The sequence below is a fragment of the Peromyscus leucopus genome, chromosome 19, assembly GCF_004664715.2.
Source record: "Peromyscus leucopus breed LL Stock chromosome 19, UCI_PerLeu_2.1, whole genome shotgun sequence".
In the NCBI taxonomy this organism is placed as follows: domain Eukaryota; kingdom Metazoa; phylum Chordata; class Mammalia; order Rodentia; family Cricetidae; genus Peromyscus; species Peromyscus leucopus.
The window spans coordinates 13855668-13883490 of record NC_051079.1 but is presented as its reverse complement, the minus strand read 5'-3'; the positions used below and the strand labels follow the sequence as shown (position 1 = coordinate 13883490).

The 27823-nt window shown below is 42.9% G+C and overlaps 1 protein-coding gene across 3 annotated transcripts; it reads right to left on the bottom strand.

Moving 5' to 3' along the window:
* Nucleotides 1-1104: 1104 nt before the first annotated feature.
* On the bottom strand, nucleotides 1105-27405 carry LOC114705695 (zinc finger protein 271). 3 transcript variants are annotated; one of them, XM_028887730.2, is made up of 3 exons: nucleotides 27171-27405; nucleotides 26605-26820; nucleotides 1105-4937 (listed from the first exon to the last, which is right to left on the bottom strand). In XM_028887730.2, the coding sequence occupies exons 2-3, from the start codon at nucleotides 26654-26656 to the stop codon at nucleotides 3238-3240; spliced, it is 1752 nt and encodes a 583-aa protein (XP_028743563.1). In that variant the 5' UTR covers nucleotides 26657-26820; nucleotides 27171-27405; the 3' UTR covers nucleotides 1105-3237. The 3 variants fall into 3 exon arrangements, with proteins under 3 accessions (XP_028743563.1, XP_028743564.1, XP_028743565.1); XM_028887731.2 differs by having other exon boundaries at nucleotides 26605-26781; XM_028887732.2 differs by lacking the exons at nucleotides 26605-26820; nucleotides 27171-27405 and adding an exon at nucleotides 25527-25562.
* Nucleotides 27406-27823: the final 418 nt, after the last annotated feature.

Genomic DNA, 27823 nt, shown 5'->3' with positions numbered 1-27823 from the left:
CCAAGACTGCTCCCTCCAACTTTAGCCAAAGATTGCATATCTGTTTTCTTCACTGGTGCTTTGGGCTGAATATATGTCAGAAGTTTCTACAAACCCATCCATGGGTTTGATCATTTGCTGCAATGATTTTACCAAACTGAGGGTAACAGTTTATTTACTAGATTAGTGGTTATTAAAATAAGAGCACAACCCAAGATGTCAGAAGAGCTGCATGTGACAAGGTGTTTTAGAAGGAGCAGATCTTTCATCTACAGGAGTGCCAGCTTTAGTTTCAACAACCTGGATGCCCTGAATCCTGTCCTTCAGGCTTTTCTAAAGGTTCCTTACATATATATTAGCAAATCATTGGCCACTGGTAATTGAACTTTATTCTCAGAGGTCAAGTTGGGGGGGATTGGGACTGAGTTTTAGTTCTCTATCGATTGGCTCCCCTGGCAACCAGCTCCAATGGTTCTAAGGTCTTCCCAAAATTACTTCATTGACAAATTTTTGTGGAGCTAAAGAGGGTCTGTTGTAACAAGACAAAATTGTTCTTTAAAAACATTTTTAAAAGCCTGTATAAGTTGCTTTGTCTGCCTGTATGCCATGTGTGCCCAGTGCCTTTAGAGGTAAGAAGAAGGTATTGAATCCCCTGGAACTGGAGTTACAGAGAGTCATGAGTTGCCATGTGGGTGCTGAAATTTGAACCCACGTCCTCTGCAAGAGCAGCCAGTGTTCTTAACTTCTGAGTCATCTCTTCAGATCCTGTCTTAATTGGTTTTTCTTTAACTTAGGGAAGTCAAAGGGTTTTAGAAATTACATGTCAGAGATGACAGTCAATTATAGTTGCTTGCATGGTGTGGCTTTCTGAAGTTTTAATTAACTTGTTAAGCTTGTTCTTAAAATATAAATGAGAAATTCTAGAAATAATTCAATTTACGAGCCATATGAACCTTGAACCTTCTGCACATCCTCCAGGACGTGAATCGTTGCCTGTATTATCTTCCCCATTAGTCACTTGGTGGCTGTCTGGGCCTTCAGCTTCAGTCTCCATACTCTCGTTGCTTATGTTCAAATAATCCTTACTTTCCTGAACAGTGGCCCCAAGATGAAGAGTAGTCATGCTGGCAATTAAGACAGGTCGAAGAGAAGACAGTATTATTATTACCTGTACCAGAAAGAGTGGAAAGTTTTCATTTAAGGGAAGAGAAAAATCGGAGGATGTTACAGTCTACAGTAAGAATAAATCTTCGTGAAATTGTGAAGGGGAAAATTTATTATTATTCTGACATTTCAAAATGCAAGTAATAGCCATGTGTGCAGTAAGCGCTAAAGCAACGGAATGGCGTTAGGGATGCAGTGCTGACCACGTGACACGGAGGGCCCGTGTCTTCCGAAATGCACAGCCACCGCAGTGAGAGACTTCTGCTCTGGCTGTACAGCATGTTTGTAGCCGATGCTGCTGCCACTCTTTAGCTGCTTCAGTTGTCGCCATACCCACGAAGGGCCCTTCCCCTGCTCACAAACCACAACTGCATAAAGCCTGCAGCTGCTCAACGGGACACCCCGAACATATGGGAGTCCATTCCTTTTGCCTACACAATCTGCCGCTCCTCTCATCCTGCCATCAGCCATGCACTGCTGCAGCGTAAGTACTGATGGCATCTCTGCTGGATGGTTTTGCACATTTATGATTCTGGGGTGGAGCAGGCTGGCTGGTTTCCTTAGAACTGTTGCCACCGAGAATGGCTGGTAACCAGTGCTGGGAATGTCTAGCTCCATCTGTTAGAAAAATTGCACGAACTGCTGGTATCTGATAGTTCTGGCTGTGAGAACAGCAGCGAAGACACTAACACTAGGATCCGAGTCACTGGCACTCAAAGTTGGAGCTGTTAATTAGGAACTGAGAACCTCTATTACAAAAGGTGATGCACTTTGCCTATCTGTAGTCTATCTGAATTTAGCAAGACTATCAGCTGATTGATAAAGTTCTATGCCTTGGGACATATCCCCCATGGATACCATGGAACTACTGTATTTACAGTACCACAATACCACAGTTCCATTTTTGTTCAGTTGATGGTAAAATAGTCACATGATTCATTAAAATAATTTTTTTCATGTGTTCAGAGGCTGTGAAGTGATTTCAGACCTCATAACAGAAAGTTAAACTAGTATGGCTGTGCCCACCACAGGGACTCCTGCTCACTAGGAAAACCCAAACTAGACCACTGCCAACAAATTACTGCAACAAAGGGACGTGGGGTTACACAGGGAATTTACAGACACTCAGGGTGAGCACAGGACACAACTCTCCATCTTTCAGAGACTAGGTGTGATGTCAGTATTAATACCATTTTAATTACAGGATTTAAGGTTTCCCTACGTTCTCTGAAATAATTTCTGATATACAGTTGGTAATTGAGACTGAGTAAAAATTTGGGCTTCTAGGAGAGATATGAATATATTTCCCTCAGAATTTTGATTGAGACTTTCCACATTGATTTTTTTTTAAAAAATGGTAAGTTCTGCATTAATGCCTTATATATTTTTTATAATGATATCTCTGTGAATTGACTCAATAAAAGATTTCTCTTAGGTTATAGCAAAGGTAAGAGTTTCTATTTTTTTGTCTACTGATTCATTTTTTAAGATTATGAACAATGAAGGTTTTCACACAATTTCCAGAGCCCCTTAGAATTTTCTTAATATTAGTAATTCTGAGCTCAAAGTTAAATTCTTATAAAATTAATTTTTCCAGTACTTTTTGAATGGAGCATGGGTTGGACATTGATTAAAACCTTTTTCATGGTCATTATAGCATTGGTAAGATTTTTGTTCTAGTATGGTACCAGAATTTGTGCACTCCAGGTTTTCCCACATTTATCACCTTTATGCAGTCTTCCTCCTCAGAATGGATCTTTCCTTTTTCTTTCTTTCTCCCTTTCTTTTCCTTCCTTCCTATTTCTCTTTGTCCCTCCCAGGCAGGGTTTCTCTGTGTAGCTATTGCTGTCCTGGAGCTTGCTCTGTAGATCTGGCTAGCCTCGAATTCAGAAATCCTCCTGACTTTGCCTCTCAGGTGCTGAGATTAAAGGCATGCACTATCACCACCTGGCTAGGATGGATTTTCTCAAAGTACCAATATCAGATTTGTTAAAACATCTGCTACCCTGACCATGAGGGTAGAGCTTCTCTTCTATCTGCATCCTCGGATGTTCAGTAACAATGGTCACAGTGCTGAAGGGTTTCCCACAAGCATCATATTTGTAGGTTTTCACCAGTGTGGATTCTTTGATGGTTAACGAGATCAGAGCGCCTACTAAAGCTTTTGCCACATTGAACACATGGGTATGGTTTCTCTCCAGTATGGATTCTCTGATGAAGGGTTAGAGCTGAGCACTGACTGAAAGCCTTCCCACACACATTACATTTATATGGTTTCTCTCCAGTGTGGATTCTCTGGTGTTTTGTAAGGTCTGAATTCTGACTGAAACTTCTAGTGCACTGTGTACATGCATATGGTTTTTCTCCCGTGTGGATTCTGTGGTGAAGGATAAGGTCAGAACTCTGACTGAAGGCTTTGTCACAGCTGTCACAGTGGTAGGGCTTGTCACCAGAATGTATTCTCTGATGTTTAGTGAGATCTGAACTTTGACTAAAACTTTTACTGCACAGATTACATGTATATGGTTTTTCTCCAGTATGTGTCCTTTGATGCTTTATGAGATCTGGACGGCGACTAAAACTTTTAGAACAACCACTGCAAGGATATGGTTTTTCTCCAGTGTGGATTCTCTGGTGCAGAATAAGGTTGGAACTCTGACTAAAAGTTTTACCACATTCGTCACATTCATAGGGCTTCTCCCCAGTATGGGTTCTATAATGTTTAATAAGATCTGACCTTCTACTAAACATTCTACTACACTGACTACATGGATAAGGCTTCTCTCCAGTGTGAATTCGTTGATGATTAATAAGATCTGAAAGCCTACTGAAGGTTTTGATACACTGATTACATAGATAGGGTTTCTCTCCGGTATGAATTCTTTGATGCAGAATAAGAACTGAGCTCTGATTAAAAGCCTTTCCACATTCATTGCATTTATATGGTTTCTCTCCAGTGTGAATCCTTCTGTGTTTAATAAGGTCTGAATTCTGACTAAAACTTTTGTTACACTGACCACATGAATATGGCTTCTCCCCAGTATGGATTCTCTTGTGTAGAATAAGATCGGAGCTCTGACTGAAGGCTTTCCCACAAACGTCACACTTATATGGTTTCTCCCCAGTGTGGATTCTTTGATGTTTTATAAGATCAGAACTCTGACTGAAATGTTTGTTACACTGGTTACACATATAGGGCTTCTCCCCAGTGTGGATTCTCTGATGTTTAACCATGTCTGAGCGCTGGCTAAAGCTTTTAGTACAATGACTGCATTGATAGGGTTTTTCTCCTGTATGGATTCTCTGATGTATAATAAGATCTGAGCTCTGACTGAAGGCTTTCCCACATTCATCACATTTGTAAGGTTTTTCACCAGTGTGGATTCTTTGATGTTTAATAAGGTCTGAGCTCCTACTGAAACTTTTAATACACCAATTACAAGGGTAGGGTTTCTCTCCAGTATGAATCCTCTGATGCAGAACCAGGGCTGAGCTTATACGAAAGGCCTTCCCACACTCATCACATTCATAAGCTTTCTCCCAGTGAATTCTCTGGTGCCTAACAAGACCTGTATTCCAAGCAAAGCTTTGGCCACATTCATTACAGTTATACTGTCTTCTTTTTAAGAGGTTCTGGTCATTCAATTCATCCCCCAATTCCCAGAATTCTTTGCCTTTGGAATTCTGGAGAGCATCCTCCTGGAGGCTGCAAGATTCTTCAGTCAGTGTTTCGATGTTTCCTGTCATCTCCTCCTCTGAAACTGGCTCTCCAATCTTGATCTTAGTCTCACCATCTGGAACAGTAAACAAAATCCAAATGCAAAATGTGCTCCATGTTGTAAGAAAGTCCCAGATGACACAACTCAGTATTTATCTATAGATATTACAATAAGAGGGGAGGAGATGGCACAAGGTGGCCCTCGTGGTTAAGGTAATGGACTGCAAATGAGACAGGAGGCTTCCCAACATCTAGAAACACTGAAGAAAACCATGAAGAATCAACAAGTAATGGATCACACTTTTGTAGAAAGGATTTATCAGATACAAAGGTATGATTTTCACAAAAGACCTAGAAAAACTGAAATTGATTCACTATGATAATAAAAGTGTGATTAGATTAGAGCTAACAATTTATTAATACACTTAAAGCAAACAATATAAAAAATGTAAGAAAGGGCAGTTGGTTGGGTTTTATCTAGCAATGCTCAGGAATTTAGGCTAAAAGTAAGGCACTAAAGAAAAATAATGAACGAGAAATAAAAACCCTTCAATTCCTTTACATCTGCCTTTAAGAAACAGTAAAACACTGTTATTACATGCAAAGAAATGCACTGTACTCTAAACACGTTTACAAAAAAGTCCCAAGCAGGATCAATTCCAGTACAGCAATCAGTTGAAAACTGAATTTGATATAACAACATCTATCTATTGCAAAATAACTGATACTTTTTATTATCTTCTCCAGCTGGAACTATAGTCGTCATCACAAACAACAAGAGGGCAGAGAAGTAAGATGGCCAAGTTGTTTTGACTTTTGCAAACTGCATGTATTAATGAGAGTAACAAGAAATCGATTTTCACACCAAGACCGGTTTCATTTTTTTAGGTGTGTGCCAGTACACTTAAAAATGTATGTGTGTTTTGTTTGTGTGTTCATGCCATGTGTGTATAAGTGTCCTCCGAAGCCAGAGGAGGGCGTCAGATGTTCTGGAGCTGGAGTTATAGGGAGCTGTGAACTGTCCCACAAGGGGGCTGGGAACTGAACTTGGGTCCTCTAGAACAGTGGTTTTGAGCCTTCCGAATGCTGTGACCTTTAATACAGTTCCTCATGTTGTGGTGATCCCAACCATAAAATTATTTTATTGCTACATCATAACTAATTTTGCCACTGTTATGAACTATAATGCAAATATCTGATATGTGATCCAAGGGGTCACAACCCACAGGTTGAGAACTCCTGTTTTAGGAGACCAGCAAGTACTCTTAATCACTGAGCCATTCATCTTCAGCCTCCAAAGACAGATTTAAAACATGAAGGGCATAATCATAAATATTTAGACTGAAGTTTGGTGCCAGGTCAATTTAGTTAAACCACAACAGTCAAGTCCTCCCTTAGGGTCTATTCCCCAGCCATGGGTTCTTAACTGGGTCTGACAGTATCAGGCATGTATCTCCCCTGCCAAGCAGGCATCAAATCTAATCCGCCAGTGCTTGTTTGCCCTCAGAACAGCTGTGCTGCTGTTGTACCAGCGGCTCCATCCTGCTTGGCAATTAGCACTGTGGCTTGGAGGTTCACAGCAAAGTGAGGCCCTGATCAAGACCTCATCTCCAGGTTACACAGCACCTCCAGGCACCATGGAAGCTAGCCCGTAGTAAGGACGCCTCCAGCTCATTTTCAGCTTGCTTTCTGGCAACCAAAGGCATGCTGCCTCTGGCAGTAGGATTTGTTTTCTTATAGGATCTTAATTCTGGTGAGCAACCAAGAGGAATGGCAAAAGTCTGTGTAGCTTGTGGAATCTCTGGGGCCTCCCTGGCCAAGTACTCACAAGAAGGTATTCCTTCCATACCTGGAATTGGAATTTTTGTTTGATAAACAATGGCCTCTAGGAATAGCATTATCCAGCCATCCAGGACATCTAGACGATTCCATCTAACTATTTTCTTTTGTTCATTTGTTTGTTTGTTTTGGTCTTTGAGTCAGGGTTTCTCTGTTTAACAGCCCTGGCTGTCCTGGAACACACTTTGTAGACTAGGCTGGCCTCCAACTCACAGAGATCCACCTGCCTCTGCCTCCTGAGTACTGGGATTAAAAGCGTGGACCACCCTGCCCGGCTACTAACTATTTTTTAACTTAGCTGTTTTGAAACCAGCTTATAAAGTACTGAGTTTCCATATGACTTTGTCGTGTAGCCTTCACACTGGTTAACCTGTGCTCCCAAACCCTTCATTTCCTGTACCCCTGCACCTCCGTTCCTGCTTGACTTCGTCAATGCCCAATGCCCCCCCCACTTTAATGCCCATAAATAAGTGGTACTCTCATCCTTAACCAGAGAAGCTTCTCTGTGCAGAGGATGGCAATGAATACAGAAACTCAGGGCTGTTCAGGTGCTTAGAATGGACAGTTCAGTTCTCAGTCATAAGCAGGACCTTCGTGCCACTCCCTTTAAAGCACAGAGAATACTGGGGAGGAAAAGAATAGAAAGGATGAAGGAGCTAGAAGAGATGTGAAATTCTATTTTAGGGTATAACATAGCCATGAAAAACATGATCTCATGGTAGCTGTGGCTGCCTGTACTGGGTTTGCACAAGGTAGAGCCTGTCAGAAGCTAATTCCAGATCAGGGAGAAGCTCATAGGACCCTACTCTACCTGCTGAACTACTGCTGACTGATGGAATATGGAGGGACAGTCATTGCCTTCAGGTGTGCACCAGCGAGCCCACCAGGATCCAGTGAATGAGCCACCAGGATCCAGTGAATGAGCCACCAGGACCCAGTGAATGAGCCACCAGGACCCAGTGAATGACCCACCAGGATCCAGTGAATGAGCCACCAGGATCCAGTGAATGATCCAAACCTGTTGACACACAGACGATCCTGGCTAAAATCATACAAAGCAAACAAACAGGAATGAAAGTGGGAAAGGGACTTGTAGGCAGGAAGGGGAGAACAGGGGTTGCATAAAGATAAGGGGTGGGGTAAGAGGAACAGGATGTACTATATACATTATGAGACTGTCAAAGCACAAATTTCATCAGCAAACCTTCATCAACAAAAATTTAAGGTCAACACTGAACTGCTATAGCACAAGCAGATACCTTTAAATCCCCACTGTCACACAGTGGCACACAGGTCCTTTTTATACCACCACATGGAACTCTGTTTCCACATTTTACCCCAAAATTTGGAGGTGTACAACTGAATGAGCAATACTATAATTTACTAATTAAGCTTCTAACTTATGGAGAGGAGGCAGAAGGATCAAGGGTTCAAGATCACTTTTAGCTATTGCGTTTGAAAGGGTGAGTCATGCCTGCTTGGTGCTAAGAGTGCACATATTAAATGACATGTTGTGGGGTTTTAGTGGTGGCTTTTAGCATACTAGGGACTGAACCAGGACTTTTCACCTCAGGCAAGTGCCCTATCATTGAGTTACACCCCAGATCTTCGGCTTTCTTTCAAGTTACAGAGCATATTTTCTTCTTTTTTTTTTTTTTTTTTTTTTTTTTTGGTTTTTGGTTTTTCGAGACAGGGTTTCTCTGTGTAGCTTTGTGCCTTTCCTGGAACTCACTTGGTAGCCCAGGCTGGCCTCGAACTCACAGAGATCCGCCTGGCTCTGCCTCCCGAGTGCTGGGATTAAAGGCGTGCGCCACCACCGCCCGGCATATTTTCCTCTTTTAAAGCATGAAATGTATTTACCCTCCCAAAAATAACACATTGAATGATATGGAGAATAAATGACCAGTTCCTTATCTATAGCACAACTTATCAGTTCCATCAAAAGTTTGGACTCTGGAATGTAGTGAAGTTCTTCAGTCCCCTTTACCATTTGCTGACTTTCAATGTGCTTTTGAGTGAGTCCGTCCAGGTCCTTTCCACACATTGAAGTTGTCTTCCAAATCCTCATTGTGCCAACTGAAGATGCCCAGCCTATCGCAGCTCTAGGGCCTCACCAGGCTCCACCCTGGCACCTGAAGGCATAGATCTTCCCACACATACACTGGCAGAGTTACGTTGACAGAAAAAGGCTGCCCATGAACAGTAACCAATGGCACAAACAATTCAGTTTGGTTCATTAGAAGGCCATCATTTGTCTTGTTCTTATTAAGAGCCCTTCAGGTGACTGCCGGAGCTGTGGATTCAAGGCAAGCATGTTTAGAAGGGCCATCACTTCCACATGTCAAGGGTTGAGTTCTAAGAGTCCACGGCAAACCAGCATTTGGACAGCTGAACTGGAAAGCTGCTTGAGTTCACAGACCACAGCAAGCACAGTGATTGCCTAACTATCTCATTCACACACTGAAGTCCTTAGCTCCCAAGTCCTTGGTATAAACGTGACCCCACTTGTCAGAGAAAATTCTTCAGAAGTAACTCCTCCGGAGCCTCTTTAGTAGGAATTCTCCCGATTCCTCAGTCAGCTTATCAGGACCCAATCTTCTTAGGGCTGAACTCTAAAGAGCCTGTCCCCTCAGTGCTGAACTCTTCAGAGTGACTTCCAGAACCTGCTCTTCCCCATCTGACCCTTCAGGACCACCTCAGCACTGACCTCCTCAGCACCAATACCTCAGAACTAACAACTCACAAGGCTAAATTCTTCAATGTGAACCCCGGCAGGAGTCTGCAGTGTGACTGACCCCCAGCAGGAGTCTGCAGTGTGGCCCCCAGCAGGAGTCTGCAGTGTGGCCCCCAGCAGGAGTCTGCAGTGTGGCCCCCGGCAGGAGTCTGCAGTGTGACCCCCGGCAGGACTCTGCAGTGTGGCCCCCGGCAGGAGTCTGCAGTGTGACCCCCGGCAGGAGTCTGCAGTGTGGCCCCCGGCAGGAGTCTGCAGTGTGATCCCCAGCAGGAGTCTGCAGTGTGGCCCCCAGCAGGACTCTGCAGTGTGAACCCCAGCAGGAGTCTGCAGTGTGATCCCCAGCAGGAGTCTGCAGTGTGGCCCCCAGCAGGACTCTGCAGTGTGGCCCCCGGCAGGAGTCTCCAGTGTGACCCCCCAGCAGGACTCTGCAGTGTGAACCCCAGCAGGAGTCTCCAGTGTGGCCCCCGGCAGGACTCTGCAGTGTGAACCCCAGCAGGAGTCTCCAGTGTGACCCCCGGCAGGAGTCTCCAGTGTGGCCCCCAGCAGGAGTCTCCAGTGTGGCCCCCAGCAGGAGTCTCCAGTGTGGCCCCCGGCAGGAGTCTCCAGTGTGACCCCCGGCAGGAGTCTGCAGTGTGGCCCCCGGCAGGAGTCTCCAGTGTGGCCCCCGGCAGGAGTCTCCAGTGTGGCCCCCGGCAGGAGTCTCCAGTGTGGCCCCCGGCAGGAGTCTCCAGTGTGACCCCCCAGCAGGACTCTGCAGTGTGAACCCCAGCAGGAGTCTGCAGTGTGGCCCCCGGCAGGAGTCTGCAGTGTGGCCCCCGGCAGGAGTCTGCAGTGTGGCCCCTGGCAGGACTCTGCAGTGTGACCCCCGGCAGGAGTCTGCAGTGTGACCCCCCAGTAGAACTAGCAGTGGTCTCAACTCTTCGGGAACTTTTCAAAGCCTGGCTCGTAGCACTAAATGCTTCAGCACCTGGATCCTCAGCGAGAACTGTCTGGGAGTGACCTTCAATTCTGTACTGTTCCGTATGTAAAACACCAGACCCTATGTTTATAGATATTAGGCTAGTTAACCTCCATCCAAGCCAAGCTGCCCAAATGCTAGCAATTCACCTGATTTCTACCCCTAGTGATCATAAATTTTCCCCTCTTTATGCAGTACAGGTATATGCCCAGGCAGGTGGGAACTTCCATATACTCAGGATGCATTACAATTACTTGTTACAAGAGGTGAGTCTGAGGCTAACCACTAGTTAGTGGCGACTGCAACACATCTGGAGCACCACTGGAGCGTTCAGCACCTGCCTCCTCAGCACAGAACCTTCATCTAGCTATCTCCAGGCAACTGGAGGGTGCTAAGAACTATTAAAATGGGCTGAAAACCACTATTAGTGTCAGGGGCAAGTTTTTACATTTATTTTCCTATGAACAAGACAAGATGTTGGCACCCATCCCCCAGACTGCCCTGGCTAACTTGAGTAAAAAGACTATCAGACCAACAGCCAGCTGGATCACCCTTATGCCATACTCAGCCATCTAGAACACCCCATGGACATTGTGAAAATAACAGGGAGATCTCACCAGGGCTGTCTAAAGAAGTTTTGGCCAAAGGTTTACCACAATACTCAGTGCATTCATTCTCTCTCTCTCTCTCTCTCTCTCTCTCTCTCTCTCTCTCTCTCTCTCTCTCTCTCTCTCTCTCTGTACAAGAGCACCACATCACATCAATGTCTCAATGTATTCTAAATGACTCTGCAACCATTTCCATCTAGGCCAAGAGGAGGGTGCATTTGCCCTGGTGGTCTAGGAGAGATGCCTAGTGCTAAAAAACAAGGCTGAACCAGTAACTGCTTTTGCTCCTAAGACAAAAGGCTGTGCTGGTCCAAACAAATAGCTACAATTGATCCAACTGGGGGAAAAAAAAGATTGGCTTAAACACTCCTCTTTAACTAAGCAAGCCACCAGAGACTTTTTTTCTGCTACTCGAAGGATGTTGTAACACTAGGATTTACTCAAGTATCCTTTCCTGCTGGTGGCAGGCCGGTTGCTCAAGGGCAAGGAAGCCGGCTTTCTGAAGCAGCTACGACACAGCTGTGGCCAGGGCGGAAGCTGGGCAATGGAGTGGAGAGCAAGAGAGGACAGAGCTGAGGTGGACGGACAACAGGCTGTGAGGAGCAAGAGAAAGGCAATTACAGGCTTTAGCTGCTGGAAGAGTTTGAGAGAGTTGCCATGTTGGGGCCCAGGAAGAACCAAAGGCCCTGTGGATGGAACAGGAGTGTTGGACTTTGTTCCCTGCCAGGGTCCTGATTGGCACGGCCAGCAATGGACCCATCTTAAGGTTCTGGGGGGGTCCAAGGCCTGGGCCTGGGGCTTGACAGTTTCACCGTAAAGGGGTGGCCAAATGTTCCAGACACTGAGATGTGAAATGCCCTGCTTACAGTATCAGTATGTACCCTGCAAAGAGGAACCAGAGGTTCCCAGTAATTCTGCTGTCTGATGAACTTTACTAATTTATTGTTTGCTCCCCCATCTGAGGACACTAATAAACGTGATGGCTTGGGTGATCAGCATTGCATCTCTCCTGACCCCAGTGTTTAAGACTTCCTTTCATCCCTGGTCTCCCCATCTGGAGTCCCAGCATGAACCCAGGAAGAACCACTGGTCCAGTCCACTATCAGGTCTTTGGGGCCTAAGGTTTAAGGGGTGTAGGACCACCAGGTGTGAAGGGCTCAATGTGCAAGGCCCCGCACAAACACTGTAATGGAAGCGGCTGTCGTTCGCTGCCTGTTCTACTTGTCTGCTGCCTGCTGCTCAGGGGTGCCGCACACTAAGGGGGTCATGGCTGCCAGAGAGCAGCACCTGGTGACTTCTCCTTACCTACTGATGAGATTTTCTGGGTTGTGCCAAAGGACCTCCGGCCAACTGGTAATTTGGAGAGCTTTCTTTGACTATTGTCCTAGTTTAGTTTCTGTTGCTAAAATATCTTACTAACAAGCTACTTAGGAAAGAAAGTACTTAGTTTATTTCAAAATTCCAGATTATTAGACATCATTGTGGGGAAGCCACAGTGGCGGGAGGTTGAAGCAGTTCGTCACAGCACATCTACAGTTCAGAGCAGAGGGATTTGAGTTGTGGACGGATGGCGGGCTGCTTGCTTGTGCTCAGCTTGACCTCTCCACTTTTATATAATTCAGGACCCTCTGCCTGGGAAATGCTGCTGCCCACTGTGGTTTGGATCTTCCCACATCTATTAACTTAATAAAGACAATCCCAACAGTCATGCTCACAGGCCAACCCAATATACACAACCCCACAACTGTAACCGAGACTCTTCTCAGTTAATGTAGGCAGTATTAAGTTGACACCTAAAGCCAACCATCACAAATATGATTCCTGAATTTGGCCTGCCACCACCTCCCCACTGCTGACTCACTAACAGGCAAAAAGTAGAAAAATATTTATTGCTCAATTGACCATACACTTGGGTCAACATATGTATTATTTATTCCTATTAATTGCCTTGAATTCTGGAGCCTCTAACAACCTTTTCTAAAAGGCCATGTTTGTATCAGTATCTCATCTATGCCATTTGTGTTGATTAATTTTTTGTCAACTCGACACAAGCTATAGTCATTTGGGAAGAAGGAACCTAAATTGAGACAAATTGCTTCCATCAGAGGGCCAGTACACACACACACACAAAAATCTATGGGGCATTTTCTTGGTTAATGATTGATGTGGGAGGGCCTAGCCCAACGTGGAAGAGGTGCCACACCTGGGTGGGTGACCATGGGTGGAATAAGAAAGCAATCTGAACAAGCCATGAATAGCAAGCCAGTAAGCAGCATTCCTCTATGGTTCTGCTTCAGTTCCTGCCTCCAGATTCCTGCCTTGAGTTGATGCTCTGATTTCTGTTCATGATAGACTATAAACTGTAAGCTGAAATAAATCCTTTCTGCTCCAAGTTGCTTTAGGTCATGGGGTTTATCAAGCAATACCCCACTCCTGGTACCAATTTCTGCAGTAGTTAGCTGTTGCTAGAATGCTGTGATAAAACATATACACACACAAAATGAATAAATGATGAATTGAAAATTATTTTGTAAATGGTATATATGAGCAATATCAAAACATTACTTGCAATGGCTGGAGCATTGTAGCATTCATAGAACCACGTTTAAGAAAAGATGTGATAATAGAGAATTAAAAAAAACAAAGTCATTATAATATAAAACTAGACACAGATGGTGAAAAAAGTTTTTAAAAAAAATCAAAGAAAATAAAAAAGTATGCATATTTAAATCTAAACATATCAACTTTTATATGTAAACTACTCCAACAAAAATAATTTTCCTTGAGAATATTAGTGTTTTTAAATTTAAGCTCAGTATTTTATACACAGAAAAATACATACATCTACTTATATATGGACAGCTATATACAATTTAAATAAATGAAACTAAACTTCCATTTAGTTTAAGAAAAACAAAATTGCCAGAAATTTTTTTAGAATTCGCAGCATGCTTTCTTTCTTTTTTTTTTTTAAACTTTTTTTCTTTTATTTTACAATAATATTCAGTTCTACATAACAGCCACAGATTCCCTTGTTCTCCCCCTTCCTGCCCCCCTCCCCTTTCCCCCAGCCCACCCCCCATTCCCACCACCTCCAGATCAAGGCCACCCCCGAGGACTGAGATTGACCTGATAGACTCAGTCCAGGCTCGCAGCATGCTTTCTGTTCCTGTCTTCCTCCAACCTCTTCCTCTACCTATTTTAGTAATGTGTACGCTGAACTTTGTGTTTATCCTGAGCTTTTGTTGAAATATTTACTAAATGTCTGTATTTAAAAAAAATGTTGTTTGGTTTTCCATGTATAATGAAATTAATTGTGTTCCTTTCTACCATTATTCATATGTTGAAGTTTTTAATTCTCAATATGAAAGGTATTTAGAAATGAGGCCCTTAATGAGGTCAAATAAGGTCATGGGGTAGGGTTCTAATCCAACAGAACTGATGTATATGTACAAAAGGAAGAGACACCAGGGATGAAGACACACAGAAAAGACATGTGTGGGGAAGCCAGAGGATAAATTACAGAAGGTAGCTGGTTCTCTTCTTCTACCATGCGGGTTCTGGGGTTCAAACTCAGGTTGGCAGGATGGGTGCTAAGTGTTTTTACCCTCTGAGCCATCTCAGGGTACCCTAAAATGACTAAATAAATTGTAGGTTTGCTATTTTTGTTTTTGAGATATGCTGTAGCCCAGGTTAGCCTGCAACTCATGACAAAATCCTCCTGTCCCAACTCTTGAATGTTGAGAAGACAGATATTGGCTACTACATCTGGTTCTACACACCCCCTCCTTATTATTTTTGTTTGTTTGAGACATAGTCCTGTAATATAACCTTGGCTGCCCTTGAAATCACTTTGTAGATGAAGATGGCTTTGGACTCATGGTAGTCTACCTGCCTCTGGCTCATCAGTACTGGGATTACAGGTATATGCTTCCATACTTAGCTAGGTTGCTACCTTTGAGTCAAACTTGACTTTAGTCCAAGGACAACTATGGCATTAGAGGCGATGGTAAAGATGCTACATGGGAGATTTCTAAGAGAGCTACAGTGGAGTAGTGCCATATATGCTTCTGCTGATAAGGGTTTTCTAAATGAAAAGCAAACTCTGCATTACTATTTAATAGGCACCAGTGGAGACTTCTTGATCACAGAATACTAAATGGCTACACCGTTATAAACTGCTTGTTTTATACTAGATGGTTTTGACCTCCTAAATCTAAAATTGAGCAAACCAGCATTCCATTGTAAAAGCAAATCCACAAGTAAATTCTACATACAAGTGATTTCAGAAAAGGTTTACAGACCGGCCTGAAAACATTCACTCATGTTCCCGGAACTCAGGGATGGTCTCAGACACTGGTGAAAGCAAATTCCCTCACAGACAGAACTTTAGAAATAAAACTGCTGCCTACTATTTATGAAAGGAAATAGTCTAGTATGTAAGTCTAGATTGATTCATGGCTAATGACAAGTCACTTATCAAATACATGAAAAGAACGAGATTGGAATACTAGAAAGAAACAAGAATTCTGGGAGAAACACTGGGATAGACCTCATGATATATAAATATATAAATATATTTGCGTTCTTTGTACATGTTCACCAAAGGGCATCCGGCAAAGAAGTTGTTTGTGGTGATATTTTGTTTGTGTTCTAATGAATAAAGCTTGGCTGGAGATCAGAGTGTGGAGCTAGCCATGAGTTAACCATAGAAACCAGGCAGTGGTAGCACACAACTTTAATTCCAGCACTTGGGATCTCATGCCTTTGATTCCAGTACTTGGGAGGCACACACCTTTAATCCCAGCACTAGGGAGCTGGAGACAGGAAGTGATATGGTTGGGTGGAGAGAGGAATATAAGGCGGGAGGAGACAGTACCTCACCCTTTTCGGCTGAGGAGTTGGCAAGGTAAGAGGTGGCTAAGGCTTGCTCCTTTATCTCTCTGATCTTTCAGCATTTACCCTGATATCTGGCTCTGGGTTTTTATTATTAAGACCAATTAGAATTTGTGCTACATCTGGCATTCAACTTTTGGGGCACAAATTCACAAAAAAGCCACTTGCCTGTGGCTTTGCAGCCACTATCACAGGCTGGAGCTGTATGCAGTCAGAGTCACTACTTTGCTTGCTAAGGTTTTCCTTTCTTTTCCTCAAGCCTCTGAGTGAGTTGGGATTTTTCTGTTGCAGCCTATCTGCAGCAAACCAAAGAAGTTAGCCACTTTTGCATGTTTCCCTGTGCAGAAGGCTGGATCTTTGGCTTCTTCTCTCCTAATGGGTTGTGAGCTTTCCCTGGACCACTCCTCAGGCTGCTGCCACACTAGGTAGCTGCCTTGGGCTTCTATTGTTCTAGGCAGAACAGTCATCCTCACACTTCATCGTTATATGAATTGTCATTGTTGGCATATTTGGTGAGACAATTGGGAATTCTTAAAGGGAGGAATTAGTTAAAAAAAGAGAGTTTTTTTCCCCCATATTAAAAAATGGGAAACACTACTACAATGGAGGGAGTTAGGTCTCTGTATGATAATACACTGCACGGTTTGAAAATGGAGCAATTAAATGAGAAGATAATTAATTAGATGGGATTTACATAATGTCAATTATAAATATTACCTGTTTGTTCACTTTTGTTTTATCTTTAAAAAATGTTGGTTAATGTAAGTACCAAGATGAAAGTTTTAGAAAAACTTATTAAAACAGATCATAGAGATGTTCAGACCCAGATAGAGGAATTTAAAGGAGAACCAATCTCAACATTGAATTATAAGGTTAGAGAGGAGCAGCCTAAGGTTTTCAAATATCCAACCTTTAATTTATCCAATAACCTTACAGGAATTGCCAAATGATAGATATCCCCAGGGCTGTATAAGGGCTGAATGGACTCCTGTGCAAATGTTAGATTTGAGGAGATTCAAGGAAGCGATAGTTTCATATGGCATGCATTCACCTTTTATGAAAGCAGATGTTAAACTTGTGGTCAGCTTGTAATAGAATTATCCCTCAAGACTGTAGAGACTTTGTTACAGCAGTCATGGAGCCTGGTCTTCAGTTACAGTGTAGGACCTGGAGGAAAGATGAGGCTAAGACCATTGAATAACGAAGTAGGGCTAGAGGTATTGAAATCTCCCAAGACCTACTTCTTGGAGAGGGAGATTATGTCAATATAGAAAGGCAATCTCTATATGATGGCCACACCCTTGGTTTATGCTGTGAAGCATCCTTGAATGTTTGGGACAGAACTGAAGTATTAGGAAATAAAACTGAGTCATTTACTAAAGTAATACAGGGCCCAAAAGAAACCTTCACTGATTTTTTACAGAGATTGACTTCAGCAGTAAATAGAATGATACCAAATTCAAAAGCTAGACAAATAATAATTGAATCTCTGGATTTTGAAAATGCTAATGGACAATGCAAAAGGGTAATCAGGCCATTAAAGGCAAGATCATCAGCCTCAGAGAAATGGATCCAAGATACAGTCAATATCAAATTTCATAATCATGATGATGCTTGGATAGGAGAGGTGATTTCCAGAGGTTTGAAGAAAAATTGAAATGTCAGGTGTTTTAGCAATGGTAAACAAGGTCACCTAAACAGAGATTGTAAACAGGTGTTCCTAGAAACAATGTTTTTTTCTAAGACTAATCCCAACAGAATGCCCCATCCCTTCTGGATTATGCAGAAGTTATGGCAAAAGCAGGCATTGGACTAATGAATGTAGAACAACAAGGGACAGACAAGGTAACCCTTTGCCATCGGGAAACACCTGGAGGGGGGCTCTTGCAGGTCCCCATATCAAATTTGGTTCGATAATTTCCTGTCACCATGGAGGAAACTACTTCCCAGAGGAATTAAAGAACTTAATGCCTATTATAAGAAACCATACTACTCTGGATCATAGAACAGCTATAGAAGAGAGAACAAAAAATTCAGGATAAACAATAAGGCAAATATTTTGGCAAACTTCTATAAATGAACAAAGACTAAAATTAAAAATACGAATAAATGACATTGTCATTGAAGGTCTTGTAGACACAGGGGCAGATGTAACAATAATTGCACCAGAATCCTGGCATCCAAATTGGCCTCTTCAGGAGACAAATGTTCAGCTTTTAGGGATTGGAATATTATCTCAGGTACAGTAGCACAAGATGGGTCGACTGTATAGGGCCAAAAGGACATAGAGGAAAATTAAAGCCATATGTGGCTAACATGGCAATGAATTTATGGGGATGTGATTTGTTACAGCAATGGAAGACCCAGATTAACATTCCTGCAATCTCAGAAACAAAGCATAAATTAATGGATGTTTCTGGGAAAAATATTAGAAGGTATTATAAAGAACAGTCACCAACCACTCAGGTTGTACAAGAACAGGGCACAACAGCTGCTGATCTTTCAAAGAAACCAACAGCCCTATCTTTAAAATGGTTAACAGACAAGCCTGTATGGGTTCAGCAATGGCCTTTAACAACAGAGAAACTGCAGGCTTTAAAACAGCTGGTACAGGAGCTGCTAAATGCTCAGCATATTGAAGAATCAACCAGTCCTTGGAATTCTCCTGTATTTGTTATTAAAAAGAAATCTGGAAAATGGACAATGGTAACAGAGCTAAGAGCTGTTAATAAGGTGATTCAGCCAATGGGCTCTCTACAGTATGGAATTCCTTTGCCTTCTCTGTTACCTAAAGGGGCCTTTTATAGTTATTGATTTAAAAGACTGTTTCTTCATTATACCTTTACAGCAAAAAGACAGAGAAAATTTGCCTTTACAGTGCCTACTTATAATAACTCTCAGCCTGTTAAGAGATATCAATGGAAAGCTTTCCCACAGGGAATGTTAAATAGCCACCCTATACCAATATTTTATATGATAGCTATTGGAAATAATATGTAAGCAATTTCCTCAATCCATAGTTTACCATTACATGGACAACATCTTACTAGCTGATTCAAATGTAGATACCTTAGAAAGAATTTTAGAAGTAAAGAAAATTTTGCCTTGTTGGGGATTACAAATTGCTCCTGAAAAAATATATAAAGAGGAGATCCTACTAATTACTTGGGATATAAAATAGGTCCACAAAAATTAGACCCCAAAAGGTGGAAATTAGAAGAAATCAATTGCAGACTCTTAATTACTTTCAAAGATTTCTAAGAGACAGTGCCCATTGTCTATGGCTCACTATTGGAGTAAAAAAAATACAGAACTTAGTAATTTGTTTCAAACCTTATAAGGTGATACGTACTTTAAAAGGTCAAGAGAATTATCACTGAAGCAGAGAGAGAATTAGCCTTGGTGGAAAAAAATTACTGGTTATTTTACATTCTACACATTCTCCTACAGGAATATTAATGCAGAGGGAAGATATTATTTTAGAATGGATCTTTTTACCACATGAATAGAATAAAAAATTAAAAACTTATGTGGAAAATGTCTCTGAGTTGATTCTAAAAGGAAAATTGACACTTTGTCAATTATCAGGAATAGACCCAGCAGAGAATGTAGTGCCTTTTACTAATGATGAAACTGACAAATTATGGTAGAAAGTGAACCTTGGCAAAGAATTTGCAGTAATATTTTGGGGGAGATTAACAACAAATATCCCCAAAGTGAAAGAATTAAATTTATAAAGAGAACTGATTAGATTCTTCCTCATATTGTACAGGGAACTCCCAATTTCTGGAGTCCCTACATTTTATACTGATCCAAAAAAATCAGGATAGGCAGGTTATAAATCAGGACACAAAGTGGCTCAAAGTCCTTATGATTCTGTCCAGAAGTCAGAATTATATGCTATTCTGATGGTATTAACAGATTTTACAGAAACTCTTAACATACTCACTCTCAGTATGTAAAAAGAGTTGTTTTACACATTGAAACTGCTGAATTTATTTCTGATGAGTCAGAATTAACTTTGTTGTTTATTCAGTTACAAGATATAGTCAGGAATAAGAATAATCCCATATATATAACACACATCCAATCCCATATGGGTCTGCCAGGCCCTCTAGCACAAGACAATGATGAAACTGATCAACTGTTGATAGGAAATGTGCTGAAGGCCTCAGAATTTCATTAAAAACACAATGTCAATAGCAAGGGTTTGAAAAAGGATTTTTCCATTACTTGGCAACAAGCCAAGGAACATCCTGCTTCACTGAAAAGTCTGTCAGATATGCCAGGGCTGTAAGCCAAAGATGGATGCCCCAACATTGCAGAGGAATCTTGGGTGACTCTCCAGTCATCTAGCTATTTCTGTCATTTCTCACATTTTTTGGAAGTTCCTTGCTTGCATTCCTGCTAACTCAGGTAATATTATTTCCTTCCTGGTCTCTGATGGAATTGAAGACTTTAGAGTTATAGTTTTCCTTGTTATCAGATTCAGAAAAGAAATTCACTAACGAGGTGTAAAGTGTATAAGGTTGAGAGACATTAAAAGATAGTTTTGGTTATGCAAAGTTAGAATAGAAAGTGAATTAGGTACGACCTTTTGGACTCACCAAGATAGAATAGATATGAAGTATTTTCTTTGAATTTGTCAATTGCTAATGGACTAGACATTGTTGATGTATTTACTGCCTGTATATATTGTATATAGTTATTGTATTTATTGTATATAGTTTTTCTTATATTAGTTATAATATTTTAGACAAAAAAGGTGAAATATGATATCTTGTTTGTGCTCTAACAAATAAACCTTGACTAGAGATCAGAGCGTGGAGCTATTCACTAGTTAACCATAGAAGCCAGGCAGTGGTGGCACACACCCTTAATCCCAGCGCTTAGGATCTCATGCCTTTGATTCCAGTACTTAGGAGGCACAGTCCTTTAATCCAAGTATTAGGGAGGTGGAGACAGAAAGTGATATGGCTTGACAGACAGAGGACTATAAGGCAGGAGGAGACAAGAGCTCAGTCTCTTTCAGACTGATGAGTAGTTGAGGTAAGAGGTAGCTGTAGCTTGTTCCTTTGTCTCTCTGATCTTTCAGCATTTACTCTGGTATCTGGCTCCAGGTTTTTATTATTAAAACCAACTAGAATTTCCTGGCACAGCCACTCAACTAGAAGACAAGAACACCCACAGCACAATGTCAATCAGCCTCTATTCTATGCTGCCATGGTTAATTCAAGTACAGAATTGTCACGGTGGTCAGGATGAAGGTTATATATAGTGACAAACATATGGATCTCCTCTCTCCAAGGTGGACATGCCTATTATCAATTCTATATGCTTGAATATTCAACAACCAGAGTCAACAGTACATAGCAACTAAGGTAATGCTTCTGAGATAGGGATCAGTCAGTATGTACTGGAGGAAGATTCATTGCATGGGACCAGTTTTGTCATGAAGATGGCAGAAATTTGCTTTCAAAGGATTAAATTCATAGTGTAGACACAAATTTGTACTTATTTATGGACATTCTGTTTGTTACCATGCTATCCTATATAATACTACCTCCAAAAAAGTAATATTATAGGAAAGGAAGAATGGCAGTGCGCTCACATACTTGTAGCTCACAGATCTTATGTATGTTCCCTCATCCAGAAGAATGCAGACTTGGGATTATGATGGAGTGATCTAAAGGCTAAGTTAGGGGAGCTGTCATAGAGGAGACACCATGTGCCCTGAGCCAAAGGACAAAAAAAAGCTCATCAATTTTTAATGATCAAAATACATATGCAGTTATAGGAACCAAGAGTGGAGGAGCTGTTTTCTTCGTTACTGTTACTATTGCTATGATGAAACACCATGACCAAAAGCAAGTCAGAGAAGAAAGGGTTTATTTGGCTTACAGATCCAGAGACACAGTCCATTGAGGGAAGCCAAGGCAGGAACTCATACAGGGCAGGAACCTGGAGGAGGAGCTGATGCCGAGGTCATGGAGGGGTGCTGCTAACTGGCTTGCTCATCATGGCTTGCTCAGCCTGCTTTCTTATAGCAGCCAGGACCACCAGCCCAGGAGTGGCACCCACAATGAGCTGGGCCCTCCCCATCAATCACTAATTAAGAAAATGCCCTACAGGCTTGCCTACAGCCCAATCTTATGGAGGCATTTTCTCAATTGAGGTTCTCTCCTCTCAGATGACTTTAATGTGTCAAGTTAACATAAACCTAGTCAGCACAGGAGCTATGAGAATGCTTCCTCCTATATATGAAAAAATATATATGTACGTACATATATATATGTATGTGTACACACACATATATATAGAGAGAGAGCGTGTGTGTGTGTGTGTGTGTGTGTGTGTGTGTGTGTGTATGTGCGCGCACGCGTGCGCACCATGGTGTACTTGGTGCTTGTGGAGGCCAGAGAACAACCTATAGGAGTCAGTTCTCTTCTCCCATACATGTGGGTCCACTCAGGTCATCAGGCTTGGCAGTACATACCTTAACCTGCTGAGCCATCTCACTGTTCCCCATTATATACGTAACAATACATTTAGGCTACTTTTGCTTCCTATCCCCAATTCTAGGCCTTGGTAAGTCTGAAGTTATAGCACTCAATGGAGAGATGCTTCTACTGCGGAATAAGGTCATGATTGCTGGTAAATTTGCCTCTTGGCCATTTCATACTGTAGAACTTGTGGTCAGAATGAATGGTCCCAATTCCAAGGAATAAGTTGCTACTGTATGCCATGAGCAAGAACTCTAGAGAATTCTTTGGGGTACCTCTTCTCTCAAGTCTAATTTTAGGGCCAAACAATAGTACTCTGAAGAGCCTGTAGGATAGTGCCCTGCCAAAGACTTAAATAATGTAAGAAATCAAGTTTATATTATAAACTAAAGAACTCTGAGCTATAACTAAGGATTTAAGGCTACAGCTATGCATTAACTTAATTGTAAAAGTTGATAACATGGGAAATCCAAGGCAAGTAAAGTTGGTTGTTATATTATTCTCTTAAAGACAGGTTAAACAGGCTGAATACACAATAGGATAGCAGTCTTAAGTGACCTCAAGGTATTATTATTAGCTCTGGCTGTGAGGTCCAGCAAAAGTTCCAGTCTCTTAGAATGTAAGAGATATTTTAATAATATTGCATCACCACATGTGGGGGATTATCTTGATTAATCAGCATATAGAAAGGAGAAAGCGAGTTGAAGACCAGCATTCACCCTTCTCTACTTCTTGGCTGCATGCACAATGTGACCAAATGCCTCAAGTTCCTGATGCGGTGAGTTTTCCACCATGGTGGACTGTAATCCTGAGCTGTGAGCCAGAATAAATCTTTTCTCCCTTTAGTTGCACTTGTCAGGGGATTTTGTCACGGCAATGGGAAAAATTAACTAATGTATTCTATACTTTACAAATGGACTTCAACTTGTCTTAGCTAGGGTTACTTTTGCCTTGATGAAACGCCATAACCAAAGCAACTCGGGGAGCAAAGGGTTTATTTCACTCAATTCCATATAACAGTTCATCATCAAAAGAAGTGAGGGCAGGAACTAAAGCAGGGCAGGAACTTGGAGGCAGGAGCTGCTGCAGCGGCTGTAGGCTGCTTACGGGCTGGCTCCACCCCGCTGCTGCTGCTGCTGCTGCTGCTGCTCTTGGTGGTCACCCCAATGGTCCCGGGGTCTCTGCTGCAGCTGGGCTGCACTTTCGCCAATCGCCTTCCAGGCTCTCTTTGTGGAGTGAAGCCTCGACTTCTTTGCATGACTCCTTGGTTCTGGGTTTTCAACTGCCTCTGAGGCCACACCTTCACCAATGGCCTCTCCTGACCTCTCACAGTGCCAAGCCTCAGCGGTTCTCCATGACCCCTTCATGCCTTCAAAACCAGTACCACCTGGGTGATGTTTACATTTCCAAGTTCAGCTGCCAGCACAAGGTACAACTTTGGCTGCTTCTGGAACGCAGCTTCTGTGTGCTGACCCCAAGGAAACACTTACCAGAAGATTTCATCTCAATGATGCTGGTCTTTTCTTAATCACTGCTAATTTCTTAGCTCCGGCTAACCAGCATCAATTGTCCCAGTAAAGCAAAGGTTTCTGTAGTAGTTTGAATTGAATTGGTCCCCATAAACTCATAGCGGGCGGCACTGTGAGGAGGTGTTGCTTTGTTGTCGTGGGTATAGCCTTGCTAGAGGAAACATGTCACTGTGTGTGTTGGAGGGTGGGCTTTGAGGTTTCCTATGCTCAAGACACCACCCAGTGTTGGAGACCAGTTCCTGTTGCCTTCTGATCAACACGTAGCACTCTCGGCTACTTTTCCTGCCCTGCTTTAGTTCCTGCCCTCACTACTTTTGATGATGAACTCCAGCACTATGTCTGCCCGCATGCTCGCTCTGTAGACCAGGTTGGCCTCGAACTCAGAGATCCACCTGCTTCTGTCTCCCGAGTGCTGGGATTAAAGGCCTGCTCCACCACCACCCGATTCCATGGCTGACTCTTCAGTTCCAGCTGCTCAGAATGACAGAATCTTAATTCAAAAAAGCAAATGGCTATGATAGTCTTTAAACTTCCCTCTGAAACTTCACAAGCCAGGCCTCTATCTTCTGCCTTGCCCTCAACATCCTTAATCTTCCAAGCTCCTACAGAAGAGCTCACCAAGCACTGAACACTGAATGGCTTTTCTTGCACAAAGTTCCAAAGTCCTTACACAATCCTCCATGAAACATGGTGAGGTCTGTCACAGCAATACCCCACTATCCTGCACACAAGTACCCTGCATGGGTGGACAATGTTTTCCCAAGAAGACATGGGTAAGTAAATGAAAATCTTAGTGCCAGTCATGGGATACCCTCCTGTGAGTTATTATCAGGTCCCCCCACAAAACAACACAGGCCATTGCCATTGCTCCTGGCTGCCCACCGGAACTAAATGGTTAAGACTCTATTAGACTGAACACATTCTGGTCGCAGGACATAGAGAAAACAAGCGGGAACTAACCTGAAAATTTTCTCCCTGCAGGCTAGATTTCATAGTGCTTGAAAGTGCTATGCAGGCCACTGGGAGAGAAAATCCATCAATGGTATTACCCAGCTGCAAACACTGCGTGCTATAATACGGACTGTGGTGGCTTGGATGAGAATGGCCCCTATAGGCACACAGATTTGAATGCTTGGTCCCCAGTTGATGGGATTGTTTGGGAAGGATTAGGAGGTGTGTCTTTGTTGGAGAAGGTATGTCACTGGGGGTGGTGGACTTCGAGGTTTTAAAAGCCCATACCATTCCCAGTTAGCTCTCTCTGCCTTGTGGTTATGTCTCAAGATGTGAGCTCTGTGATACTGTTCCAGCATCATACCTGCCGGCCTGCTGCCATACTCACATGCTGGTCATGGATGTTAACTTTCTGAAACTGTAAGTAAGCCTCCAATAAATAACTCTTCTCTATAATGCCTTGTCCATGAAATCTTAGCACAGCAATAGAAAATTAAGACCCTGACCAGCCAGGCAAGATGTGCTCACATGTACAATAATGGCACAAAGATCATGGGGGAGTTTTAGTTACTGTTCTATTGCTAGGAAGAGACACCATGACCATGGTAACTCTTATAAAAGAAAGCATTTAATTGGGGCTTGCTTACAGTTTCAGAGGGTCAGTCCACTGTCATCATGGTGGGTAGCAGGGTGGCATGCAGGCAGACATGGTGCTGGAGAAGTAGCTGAGAGTTCTACATCTGGATCTGCAGGCAGCAGGAGGAGAAAGACACTGGACCTGACTCGGGCTTTTGAAACCTCAAAGTCCACCCCTAGTGACACACTTCCTCCAACAAGGCCGTACCTCCTGATCCTTCTCAAGCAGTGCCACTTCCTAATGACTAAGCATTCAGATATATGAGCCTATCAAGGCTATTCTTATTCAAACCATCACAAGGAGTAATAACTGCTTTTGGATTGGATTTCAGCCTGATTCACAGGAGATAATTCATGCCCAGCACTGTAAATCTGGTTAAAAGTCATAGGCCCTAGTGGAGAACCCATTAGTGACATCTTGCTAAATGGACACACTGTCAAATCGCCTGCTAAACATTTATGTTTATACACCTATTTAGTGCTGCCCTCATCCTTGGCCAGAGAAGCTTCTTTCTGCAGTGATTAGCAGTTAATGCAGACACGACATTGTACTCTTTGTAGCTATGATTATCCGCACAAGATCAAGCCAATAAGATATGTCAACATTCCTACAGGCAGCTTACAAAAGAAGAAGAAGAAGAAGAAGGAGAAGGAGAAGGAGAAGGAGAAGGAGAAGGAGAAGGAGACGGAGACGGAGACGGAGAAGGAGAAGGAGAAGGAGAAGGAGAAGGAGAAGGAGAAGGAGAAGGAGAAGGAGAAGGAGAAGGAGAAGGAGAAGGAGAAGGAGAAGAAGAAGAAGAAGAAGAAGAAGAAGAGATGATATGAAGCGGGGAGCATGTCTGGGTAACTGGTAAAGGGAGTTGGGGTGAATGTGATCAAAATGCATCATTTATATGTATAAAATTGTCAAAAAAATTAATAAAAGATAATCTATTTTTTTAAAGAGGCAACTAAATAAAAATTGGATTGCTAGAATTCAAACCAAAGCCGTATGACTTTGCGTGGAGCACCGAAGACATGGTGTTGCTTACCCGAGAGGGTGTGGGCAATGGAGATTACTAGTATCACATGCAATGCACTGTTCCTCACCTGATAGAAGGTGATGATGCTCTTGAGAGTCACAACTGAATTGGATCTCCATGGGGCACAACTGGACACCTCAGGAAACAACTGGAGAATTACCATTTCTTCTGTAAGATCCTCTTGTCCACATAACGATCTGAAGCCTGCAGGCAAGGTCGTAGCCCCGAGTTCAGATGGGAACCACTGTGCAGAGGAGAGATGTCCTTCCTGAGACTAGGGCTTCTAGATACGGGAAAAAAAGTGAAGGAGAAAAAGCTTATTCAGCTTCCATGTGCTTTTCCTCTTGGTGAAAGCTTCCTTTCTGATCGTCCAGGAAGTGGGAATTAACCCTCTCCAACACAGTTCCCCTTACAAGATGAGAGGTGTTCAAACAAGACTGGAGATCAATAATACTAAACTAGAGGTCTAACTGGAGCAATAATGCCGGTGTGTGTGTGTGTGTGTGTGTGTGTGTGTGTGTGTGTGTGTGTGTGTGTGTGTGTGGTGTGTGTGTGTGTGTGTGTGTGTGTTAGTATTTGCACTAGAAATTACGATTGTGTTATTCTCTGTCTTCCTTCACTTTTAACACTTACAAGTCAGGTATCTCTTTTCCAGCTGCGCAGGCTGATTACTGGGGGTTCACCCACTTCGCGGTTCCACTAGCACCCCAACATTTCGGACGTTCATGCAGTTGAACCGAAGGCCCCGTGAGCACAGGCTAGCTGTGCACAGAACACCAAGCCATGAACCCACTTGCTGTCCGTGGCCAAGAAGCCACGCTGACCCTCCAATGCTGGAGAAACTGCCTGTCAAACATCACCACCCACAGTCGTGTCCCCCCCCCCCACCTTCCGGACGCTCCCTCGGCCGCTCTAGGAATCTGGGAGGATCACAGCTCTATGATGCATCATCAAACCGGCGCAGGGAGATTAGGAGCCAGGGCAGTTCTGGAAAGCGGCTCCTCCCAGCTATCGCCAAAGACACTTGCTTGGCCCAAAGCTCATCCTTTGCTGCGGTTTACTGGTTCTTGAGGTGAATGTCAAAATCCATCATCTTTCGGAAAAACTCTCAGGACCGGGTATTTTCCTGACCAGATTGACTCCCTTGACTCGTTTCTCTGCGCATCTGCCTCTGTCCACCCCCCTCCCCAGCACTTAATCACTTTCCCAAGTGAACTTCCTAAGTTTATTCCTCTTTTTTCCCTCCCTCTCTCCTCCCTGCCATCCATCCATGCAGGCACATGAAT

Coding starts and splice junctions, on each gene's coding strand:
- LOC114705695 (XM_028887730.2), bottom strand. CDS start 26,656: ATGGAGATCCAATTCAGTTGTGACTCTCAAGAGCATCATCACCTTCTA. Junction 4,938..26,604: donor GCATCATCACCTTCTATCAG/GTGAGGAACAGT, acceptor TTACTGTTCCAG/ATGGTGAGACTAAGATCAAG.